This window comes from Mesitornis unicolor, unplaced genomic scaffold (assembly GCF_000695765.1).
Source record: "Mesitornis unicolor isolate BGI_N332 unplaced genomic scaffold, ASM69576v1 scaffold13987, whole genome shotgun sequence".
NCBI lineage: Eukaryota > Metazoa > Chordata > Aves > Mesitornithiformes > Mesitornithidae > Mesitornis > Mesitornis unicolor.
Genome location: NW_010194425.1, coordinates 1 through 11,194, shown reverse-complemented (window position 1 = coordinate 11,194; position 11,194 = coordinate 1). Strand labels below are relative to the sequence as shown.

The 11,194-nt window shown below is 42.4% G+C and overlaps 2 protein-coding genes across 2 annotated transcripts; both read left to right on the top strand.

Annotated features, from left to right (window-relative positions):
• Positions 1-817: 817 nt before the first annotated feature.
• Positions 818-5,079, top strand: LOC104535365 (arylacetamide deacetylase-like 4). The gene is made up of 4 exons (XM_010187794.1): positions 818-994; positions 2,822-3,038; positions 3,453-3,516; positions 4,305-5,079. The coding sequence occupies exons 1-4, from the start codon at positions 818-820 to the stop codon at positions 5,077-5,079; spliced, it is 1,233 nt and encodes a 410-aa protein (XP_010186096.1).
• Positions 5,080-6,175: 1,096 nt separating this feature from the next.
• LOC104534339 (arylacetamide deacetylase-like 4) lies at positions 6,176-9,837 on the top strand. The gene is made up of 4 exons (XM_010187793.1): positions 6,176-6,283; positions 7,180-7,396; positions 7,724-7,787; positions 9,063-9,837. Exons 1-4 carry the CDS (start codon positions 6,176-6,178, stop codon positions 9,835-9,837), a joined length of 1,164 nt encoding a protein of 387 aa, XP_010186095.1.
• Positions 9,838-11,194: the final 1,357 nt, after the last annotated feature.

The following is an 11,194-nucleotide window of genomic DNA, read 5'->3' as shown; positions in this document are numbered from 1 at the left end:
CTGGAGGTATTTAAAAGATGAGTAGATGAGTTGCTTATAGACACGGTTTAGTAGTGGACACGTTATAGTTGGACTCGATTATATTAAAAATCTTTTCCAACCACATGATTCTATGAATCTATGACTTAATGCTGTACCTGCTGTACACTGGGAGTTACTGAAGTTTACCTGATACAAGGAAACCTGATCACGAATCTAAACTCAGGCTTCTGTTGGGTTTTTTCAACCACGTTCTGCTTTTAGAAGGAAACGCAAGTACTAAAAAACCCTGTGATTCAGGTAATGACATCATTTTGTAAGTGCACTTTTCCAAGAAAAACATTGGTGACAACCCATTTAGACTTTTAGAGTGATAATCATCACATGCAGGTTCCTATCTCTGCATCATTTTTGAGAAACTCTTCTTCTAAATAGCATTTTACAGTGTCACAAACTCAAAGTACACAAACACCCCATGTCCATTTTCCACTTTTAATTAATTTAATATTAATGCAGTTTATTTATAACACTCTTCTTCCAGCTAAGGACTGGGTGTTTTTTTTATTTTATTCAAAAATTCTGAAATTATGCTGGCATAGCATAGTCTTATCTTCTAAAGAATTCAGGACTTTGACCAACTTATCTTTTGTGAAATAAAGGGATAGGGGGGAAAGAAAGTGGGAGACGGAAAGAGACTTACTAATGTATTTGTAAGAGGGAGGAGAAAGGTTTTTGCTAGAGGAACCACATGACAAACAAAGAATCAGGAAGTAACAAGACAAAGATATCTGGGAAAGTCAAATCAAAGACATTTCAGATCACTTTGCTGCTCAGCAAAATGGCAGTTGTTTGCACACTGCTGGTGTTATTCTTGGCAGTTTTTGTTGCTGGATTTATATTGTTGGTCATGGGGGCAATTAATTTTGTTCTCTCAAACTCAGAAATTCCTCCTGGAGTGAATCAGCCTGTAAAGCTCCGAATCGTTCATGTAATTTTAATATGCAGAGCTGTGGTGGTAAGTTAACCTGGTGTGATTTCTGGGGGAAGAATGGTGAACCTGTAGATTTTAAACTTAATGCAATGCTAGGACTCTGCTCAGAATTAATTTTCAGAAAGAAGAGCAGGGCATTGCTATCATGCTGCATGTGGTATAGAAGCTGTTTTGCTAGGGAAACCTTTATCTGATTTCTTACATTACATTGCATTATTACAGTCCTGTCTAGCTCTTCCATTAGGCAGTATGTAAATGCTGCCTAACACAAGCATTTGAAAGTCTGACTGTGCTTCTACAATGAATTGCGCTAACCTAGCAATATTTGATTAAGAATGCTTATACATGTTGGATCCTTTATATTTCCATTCTAGGTTCAGAAATTATCAGATGTCTTTGGGCCATGCTTTCAAGCTTTTTATGGACTTGGGGATGAGGAGTTATGTATTTATTTTGAAGATAAAATTAGAAACTGAACATTTCATAAATGGTTTTGGGAAGGGGAAGTTTTTGTCACACAGACAAAATTCGGTGATGCTGCTCAAGATGAGCTGTTCATCTCCCTTGAACACATAACTCCTGCAGCAACTGAGCAGGCTTGTCTGATGGGAATGAGGGGTTCTGGCCAAACCAACTTCTTCAAGTGAGCTTTATATATATTGTACGTATATTTAAACATCTTTAATAGATCATAGTATGTATAATATATTCATATATACATATATTTAATAAATTAAACACCTCCAAGAGGGACAAACTATTTAAAATGGAAACAAGAATTATCTGTCAGAAATACTCTAGATTATAGTGGACCACCATAAAGAATTCTAGATATATAGTCTCATGCTTCGGCTGCACAGAAGTTGTAATTAGAAAGGGATTACTTCACCTCAGCAGCTGGAAAAGCCAGTTCTCTCTTTATCATCTATACACTGCCCATTAGTACCATAAGCAAAATTGTATGCCGCAGTGTAAACAACACAGGATGAAAGAAACCACAGTGTAAAGGTGAGAACATTATTTGAAGTTGTTCCATTTCTGCTTGTAAAACAGCAAATACAAAATAATAAATAATTTTATCATGTTTGTATACACTCAGAGACACTAAGACTAGTTTCTATAACAAATTAAAATCAGTATGTTGCAAAAAGTATTCGGTTCTTCAGCCACAAAATCAGGCATGGAGAACACTATAAACAGCTGGAGTCGCCGAAGAAAAGGTCTTTCCTTGGTAAATACATTGAGAGTTGTAACACTGTATTGACAGTCCATAAAAATGTGGTAGTCCTATGAGAAATATTCATAGCAAAATAGTGAATACTAAGAGCTTGATCCATGACTAAATAATGTATTTGAAAACAGACGTTATACCTTCTTTTAATTTTTGCAAAGTTATGTTGGACCGGTAGCTCTCATTTGTACTTTTTTCACCTTTTGGTGCCTGGCATGAATATCACAATGGCATACAGAAAGAACAGAAGTTTAGGCCTACTAAGATGTTTTTACATCTTCTCAGGGGCAACTACAGAATAACCAGTGAAAACTAAACTCCTTTTCAATGTTAGGTAAAGGACCTACTGAGAAAGCAAAGGGATGTATTTCACCAGTCTGTGTTAATGCTGCATTGTTTTGGGACTATGTTCTTCAGGGAACACTGCTGTTCATGTGAACTCTCATGATGCTACTGTTATTTGGTCAGTTGCACCATACCTGTACAACTACTTAAACACTTTATGATTCCCCTAAAATATACAACTTAGACATCATGAGGATACTGCCCATACAGTTCCTTTACCTTAGAAAACACAGAATCTCTTGAGTAAACTCCCTATTCTCTTTGCCTTTTAACAGGGAAAGATTTTGGAAAACATTGGCATTTGCAGTCAGGTTAGCTTTGTCCGCTACATGCAAGGCAGAAAGACTCTTGGAGCGGACCCGAAGCTCTTCATCAAGGATCTGTGCTTTGAGAAAGTGCCTGTAAGGATTTATCAGCCTAAGGTTCCATCTGCCACCCAAAGGAGAGGAGTTATGTTTTTCCATGGAGGAGGATGGGTATTTGGAAGTCTTGGTAAGATACTGAACAGAAAATAAATATAATTTAGTTAAATAAGTATCTACTTCATAAATGCTAAAGTTGAATGTTGCTTGATCTGTAGCAGTTATGAAGCTCGAGTATAACCACAGATGCACTTTCCTAAGTCTTGCTGTCAGAAGAAAGCATCTGCTGTGCATGATGTGATTTTTCTTAAAGACATGGACAATGCGATATGAAGGGGAAAAATACAGCATGCAAATACTGAAATGGAAGGTGAGAGGGTAAAAAAGATCTAAGGAGCTATGTACAAAGGGGCAGAGAAAAATAGAGTATTTTCTTCTTGAAATTCTTTGACTTTGCAATAGACAACATTAGTACTCTGGCAACAAACAAACAAACCAACAAACTCAAACCAAACCCCAACCCCACCCAATATGTTTCTTTCAGAGGCTTACGAAAAGCTATGCCGCTCTATTGCCAGAGAAAGCGAATCAGTGGTTGTATCTGTTGGGTGAGTCTTTCCTCATGCTGCTTTTTAGAGATTATTTCCTACAGTATAAGTAACAGCTTATAGATTCCCTGATCATAACAACAACCATTCTCAGAGAAATGTTTCTGTGGGACTTGTTAAGCATGTGATTTACACATTCACGTTGCTCTTGCTTGGAGCCACTGGAGACTGAATCAAGCTAAATCTTCACTGTCTGACTAAATCACAAATAATGCTTTGGGATATCTAGCTGGAAAAATGAAGTTCTGAATCAATGTTTTCAAATTTGTAACCAAAAACTGACAGTAAACAAATAGTAAGTCATATATTCTACTTAATCCTTATTCAAGGAAACTCTGCTAGATGCTTACAGAAGCACTATGTGAATGACAAGCAAACATCACAATCAATATACTGACATAACAATTTGGATTATGAGGATATGGTTGCACTGTAACAAAGACATAAAACAAAAGTATTGTAATTTATATCTGATCCATGGAAAGCTAATGCATAAAATTACTAATGATTGGCATTAAAAGCTAGACATAGCTGGCAGCTTAGTACTCCTGTGTTGTTAAAGATCTGAGAAACGCCCTAAAGAGATGATATCCTAACAAGTTACTCTGCACCACCTGGTCCAACTAGCCAGAGTTTATGTATATTTTATCTATACGATCATCCGGTGGAGAAAGGGAAAATTCCGAAATAATCAGGGTGCTGCTGGTTGCAGGAACCAGTATTTTCAGTAATACATTTAAAACTAGTATTTCTTTCTTGTACTTTTGTTGTCTCCTTTTACATACTAGGTATCGTTTAGCTCCTGAACACAAATACCCCGCAGCGTATGAAGACTGTCTTAACGCCACCATACACTTTATGAAGAATGTAGAGCATTATGGCGTGGACCCTGCCCGTATAATTGTCTGCGGGGACAGTGCTGGGGGCAATCTAGCAGCTGCTGTTAGCCAGACCCTTGCAGGTAGATCAGACCTCCCCAGACTACATGCTCAGATCTTGATCTACCCAGGCCTTCAGGCACTGGACTTCAATTTACCATCCTATCAGCAAAACCGAGCAGTCCCTCTCTTATTTCGAGAACGTGCCGCTTTCTACTTGCTACAGTACCTAAATGGACACGCGTCAAATCTGGAAGAGGTCTTGGAGGGTTCCCATATTCCTATAGATATTAAGTTGAATTACAGGAAGTGGGTAAGTCCAGATAACATCCCTGAGAAATTTAAGGTCAGAGGCTACAAACCACATGTGCTACTTGATTGTACAACAGAAGTTTTTGAGACAGTGAAAAGATTCTGTGAGCCCAACCTGTGTCCGCTGTTAGCTGAAGATGCTGTTGTTCACCAGCTGCCTGAGTCTTTCATCTTGACTTGTGAGTACGATGTGCTGAGGGACGACGGCTTGCTCTACAAGAAGAGACTGGAGGACAACGGCGTGCGAGTGACCTGGTACCACCTGGAGGACGGATTCCACGGAATAATACATTTATTTAATAGTGAATGGTTGTCATTTTCATCTGGAAAAAGGGGTCTTGACAATATCGTGAACTTTCTAAAAGGCTTATAGAAACAATTTTCTTTCCTTCTGTAAGAAAATCCATTTTTTGTGGTTTTTTATGCTTCTAAATTCTATATAAGAGGTTTATATCGGACAATTTGTTAATGAGCATTTATGCCAATGTGACCACTGAAAAAGGTATTTCAAGAATGCTATGAAAGTTTCTTCTAGTGCTGTGTGAAGTATTCCATGTGCAGTCTGCCTCTTTTAATGATCTACTTGGACTAGACACTTGCTACTTTCTCAGTAAACATTAAAAATGCAGTACAGTTTTAAATGAACATCTGGTCTGACCCATTTTATTCAACCATGGTCTATGGTTTCATTCTTCCCAGAAGCATAAGTATGTTTTGGCAAAGGAGAAAGACACTGATATTACAAGGCTATAATGGAGTGCCTGTGCTACGTGCTACTCATCGTATCTGAGTCTAAGATTCTTTGTCACTGACATGCAGAAATTTTTTATGGGCCAGGTAACTGGTATTTTAGACTCAGAAAAAATTAAGTCAAATCTACAACTGTTCCCAGCAGAGATATTTTATTAACAGCTTTGGTTAAATTACAATGGAGGAAATGCTCTAAGTGTTTGTCTGTGTTTATCAAATGTATAAATACGCTGAAAAACTTATTCCTGTAATTAAAGACTCTAACAACAAAACAAGATTGATGCACTTACTTTTGTAGGGCACACGTTAGTTAGCTTTTTTACTTTTCCTGTTATTTAATCTTCACGTTATTTCCTGTTTCCTTTTCTAAATGTCCTTGTTAAAACTATATATTCCATATTCCAAACTTCTAAACAATGTCCACAATGCAGGAAGCAGTGTGGTGTAGATGGAATCAGATGTAAACACATCCTACTCTGACTCTTCTCCAATAGGATGTGTGCTCGCACCTTGCACAACATTCCCAAGGACTTTAAAGTGTGTGGCATCTGAGAGATCTGTTGTGACTTGGACTGCTCTATGGTTTATTGTTATTTGAGAAAGCTAAATCAAAGATAGGCATAAAGACACCTCACCTTTGGTTAAGTGAAATGGTATTTTTTTATATACTGCCAGCGATACTGCTGGTGATTTTTACTGCTGCATTCATACTAGCAATTATGGAAACAATTCAACGCGAGTACTCCAATTTCAGTATCCCTCCTGGAGTGAATCATCCTGGAAAGCTTCGAATTGTCCTTGCTTCTATGATTAGTACAGATGCTACGGTGAGTTACTCTGCCATGATTTCTGCCAGAAATGTGGTTTAGGTGTTATTTTTTTTAAGGTTATCTGTGTAAATACAAAAATCTTGCTGGCTATATCAAGACCTAAATGAAAGTTTCCCTTTTTTTTGGTCCGACTTTAGGAGACAGTTTTTGGAAAATAATTTCTGTTAGACCTCAGACAGTTTCAGTCAGATTTTCTTATTACGCAGTTATGAAGCCAACCACTAGAGTCCAAGCGTTATCAACTGAGCTTCTCTAATTAAATTAAAATTAATTATTTATAAGAAGTGAGATTGCTTTGATTTCCATTTTAGCTAAGCACATATGATGCTTTTAGGCCATTCTTGGGGCCTTCCAGTAACACTGCTGGAGGCCTAGGTGCTTCTTAAGCAGATAAAACCAGACCCACAGAAAACCTTAGAGGAATGATGCTTGGGTTGGCGGGAGGGTGGTATGAAACAGTAGGACTTGGTGACACCAAGATGGAAACTCTTGTTTTTTCTTCCCTAAAACATTTTGCCTGAGAGAGTGTGAGTTGGACGCATGGGGCCTACCTGCTCAGGCGCACGGTGCCAAAGCAACCCCGCTCCCCCAGGTGCGCAGCCTCTCAGGGGACCGCCATGGCTCCATCTTCTCCTGTGCCTGCGTTCTGGTGAGGACCAACTCGGAGCGTCCGCTACAGGCGAGGGTAGAGGCGAGCGGCTCTGGAGCAGGCGGAACCCCGCAACACGAAGCCTGAGTGCCCCCTAAGGCCTCGCAGAAGCCGGGGGAAGGCAGGCGCAGGGTCTCCCTCACGGCACCCTGCCTGGCGTGCTGTGTGGCAGCCGGCCCCGAGCCTGGTGGCTGCCCCCGGGGAGGCCGCCCTCCGCTCAGCCGGGCTCTTTCTCTCCCAACAGGGGAAGATTTTGGAAAAGATCGGGGTGTGCAGCCAGATCGCCTTCACCCGCTACGTGCGCGCCGGGAGGAAGCTGGGACCAGACCCGCAGCTCTCGCTGGCGGACGCGCGGTTCGGCCGGGTGCCGGTGCGGGTCTACCGACCCCGCACGCCATCTGCCGGCCTGCGGGCGGGCGCCATCTTCTTCCACGGCGGCGGCTGGCTGTACGGCAGCATCGGTAGGGCGGCCCGGGTCGCTTCCCCCCCGGCAGCGCAGCTGTCACCTTCTGCAGGCGGGGGGGTGAATTCTGTCCTGAGACTTGGCAGAAAGTCTGAAATCTGGCTGAGCTTTCCTGTCATTTTCGGCCAGCTCAGCGCTGCTGGGGAACCGCTGCCGCTGCCCTGAGGGGACGCGCAGAGCTGAGGGGAAGAGGGACAAGGGGAGGGGAGACGGCGCTTGGGGGTCGGGAGGGGCACGGCCAGGGCGGGAGAAGGCGGCTTCCACCTGCCTTGGCCATTGCACCTGGAAACGGAGCGGGCAGCTGACAACACCCAAATTTCTGCAGATTCCCACGAAAACATCTGCCGTTACATTGCCAGAAAAAGCGAGCTGGTGGTTGTGTCTGTTGGGTGAGTTATGTCAGCACTACCCTATGGAAGTCTTTTTGCTTCTTTTCACTTCTCAGCTTGTGGGAACGCTCCTCCTCAGTAAACTGTTTCCCCAGGATGGTCAGACAGAATTTCAAAGGGACTATTTGAGTTTCTTCCCCCTCAAACTGCAAATGCAGGGAGAGTCCCATCAGACCCCAAAGTAAGGTTCATGTATCTCCCCACCACACAAAAAGAAGGAATGCTTTCCAGAAGAGTTTTCTCATGTGTTGGGAACTGCCTGACAAACTTGGAAGGTGGTGATTGAGTGATCTGTTTAAGTCATTGCCCTCTAGACTTCAAGGAGCTTTCTAACAGAATCAAATGCTAATATATTTTAATACTAATAATATAAAAAATATAACTCTGTCCCAGTTATTTAAATAAATGAAGAAAAATAAAAATAATACTCAAGGGGAAATGTCCTAAGTGAGATACAGAATAATGAAATTACCTCATCCACAAGTCAGATGTAGTCTACACCAGAAGTCTAAAATGAACTAAAAATCACTGAAGTTATGATCAGTGCTGTTCCCAGAAGATCCCATCTCCGCTATGTCCTTGCAACTCCATCCTACTGGCTACCATTTATATGTGATAAGTCACTGGGAAAAAAGTCTGTGGCCCCCAATATAAGAAGGACATGGAGCTGTTGAAGCAGGTCCAGAGGAGGGCCATGAAGCTGATCAGAGGGCTGCAGCACCTTCCCTATGAGGACCAGCTGTGAGAGTTGGGGCTGCTCAGCCTAGAGAAGAGAATGCTCTGGGGGGGACCTTACAGCGACCTTCCAGTTCCTGAAGGGGTCCTATAGGAAAGCTGGGGAGGAACTTTTTACAAGGGCAGGTAGCAATAGAACAAGGGCGAATGGTTTTAAACTGGAAGAGGGCAGATTTAGATACTAGGAAGAAATTATTTACTGTGAGGGTGGTGAGACACTAGAACAGGTTGCCCAGGGAAGTTGTGGATGCCCCCTCGCTGGAAGCGTTCAAGGCCAGGTTGCACAGAACATTGAGCAACCTGGTTTAATGTCAGGTGTCCTTGCCCATGGCAGGGGGGTTGGACTGGATGATCTTTAAGGTCTCTTCCAACCCAAACAATTCTATGATTCTATGAAATAACTGTTTAGCAGAAAATGACACCTTTTTTGCTGAAGGAAAAATACTGCAAACAACACAGGGAAAGCCAAGGTGCTGTTGCAGATTTGTATTTACAGTTATGATGTTTCCTTCTCTTCTATTGTCTCCTTTTACATACTAGGTATCGTTTAGCTCCTGAACACAAATACCCTGCAGCGTATGAAGACTGTCTTAACGCCACCATACACTTTATGAAGAATGTAGAGCATTATGGCGTGGACCCTGCCCGTATAATTGTCTGCGGGGACAGCGCTGGGGGCAATCTAGCAGCTGCTGTTAGCCAGACCCTTGCAGGTAGATCAGACCTCCCCAAACTACGTGCTCAGATCTTGATCTACCCAGGCCTTCAGGCACTGGACTTCAATTTACCATCTTATCAGCAAAATAGAGGAGTCCCTCTCTTATTTCGAGAACGTGCCGCTTTCTTTGCTTTGCAGTACCTAAATGGGCATGCATTGCATATGCAAGAGGTCTTGGAGGGCTCTCATATTCCTCCAGAGTTGAGGCTGAAGTACAGGAAGTGGGTGAGCGCAGATAACATCCCTGAGAAATTTAAGGTCCGTGGTGTGAAGCCACTTAGGCCTACAGATTTCATAGCTGAAGTTTATGAGACAGTGAAAAGAATCTGTGAGCCCAACCTGTGTCCGCTGTTAGCTGAAGATGCTGTTGTTCACCAGCTGCCTGAGTCTTTCATCTTGACTTGTGAGTACGATGTGCTGAGGGACGACGGCTTGCTCTACAAGAAGAGACTGGAGGACAATGGTGTGCAAGTGACCTGGTACCACCTGGAGGACGGATTCCATGGAATCATAAGCTTCTTTGATCATTGTAGTTTGTCATTTCCAGCTGGGAAAAGAGGATTGGACAGAATTGTTAAATTCATAAAAGGCCTGTAAAAACAACTTTCTGTATTTATGTTTATCACAGTAATGTCTCTGTGCAGGCTCCCAAACCTCAGGTAGTACTTGTCAGGAAAAATGTGATACCCTTTAATGTGTAAAATACTAATTTTTATTTTCATTAACTTCAAATGCTGTCCGAATGGTGGTCTTTGTCCTCATGAGACTATTGACAGTTGAGTCTTTACAGTTTTAATATTTTCCACATGCTGTGTTTCAATCCCTCTTCTTTGAAATCAGCATCTGATTCACCCCTTGTATTTAATTACCAGATGATTTGCTTCTATGTAAATAATGTCTGTGGTATGATTTGGATTAAATAACTCCTGTGAATTACAGTCAGGTCTTTGTCACGTCCATTTAATAAGCTCCAAAGCATTGCTTAATTTTATTTAGCTACAAAGTACAAGTAGATACATAGTGAGCTGGAGGGAAGGGTCAGAGGAAAGCTCTGGAAAATCAGGCAGAAATCAAGGTCTCAGTCAGGAGATTCAACATCTTTTCAGTGGGCATGGCAAAACCACATCTGCAAGAGCAGCAGCACAAGACCTGAGTTACCTGGAGGCAAGTAAGGGCTGTCCTGATTATGAAATAACCGTAGCTCTGCAAACCCCTATTTAAGTTTGGCATGTCTCCATTACACCCACTGAAGGTGAGGGCAAAGGATACTGATTGAGAGGGAACACTTATACCAGGTTTTAGACAGACAGTAAGGACTGATGAACTGGGCTCTTGATCTGTGCACACTGGGAGGTTTAGCTTAGAGAGAGGAAGTATGTACCAAAATATTCTCACGTTCTTTCACGGAGTGGTTCCCAGTACTATCTTTTTAGAATTTGTGCTGTGCTGTTTCTCCATGGTTTGAGTTTTCTTTGCAGGACAAGGCAGTGTATTCCCTGACAGACTACTTCATCGTGTTCTGGTGATGAAAGCAAGGAAAAACAGGAGTGAGCATACTCAAAATAGTAAGACTGAGGAAATTAAAATCCTAAGGAAAACAAAAATCGCAAGACTGAGCAAATCAGAAGTTTTTACGAAAAGGAATGCTGTCTTCCGTTTAGATTTCAGAGTGCAAAGGTTTTAGCTCCCTGCAGGCTGCCGCTAGACAAAGAATCCCTAAATCGAAGGACAGGTGACATATTCCCAGCGACCTGGAGATGAATCTGCCAGGAACGCCGGTGTCCTGCACCTTTCTGGCTCTTTCGAAACGGCGGTCCCCGCCACCGAGCCCGCGCTTGTGCTGCCCGCAGGACGCGGGGACGAGCGTCCTTGCCGCTGCCGCCCGCACGGGTCACGCACGGCCTCCTTGAACCGAGATTACACCGCGTCTCAAGGCGGCAGCGCGGCCTCCCCC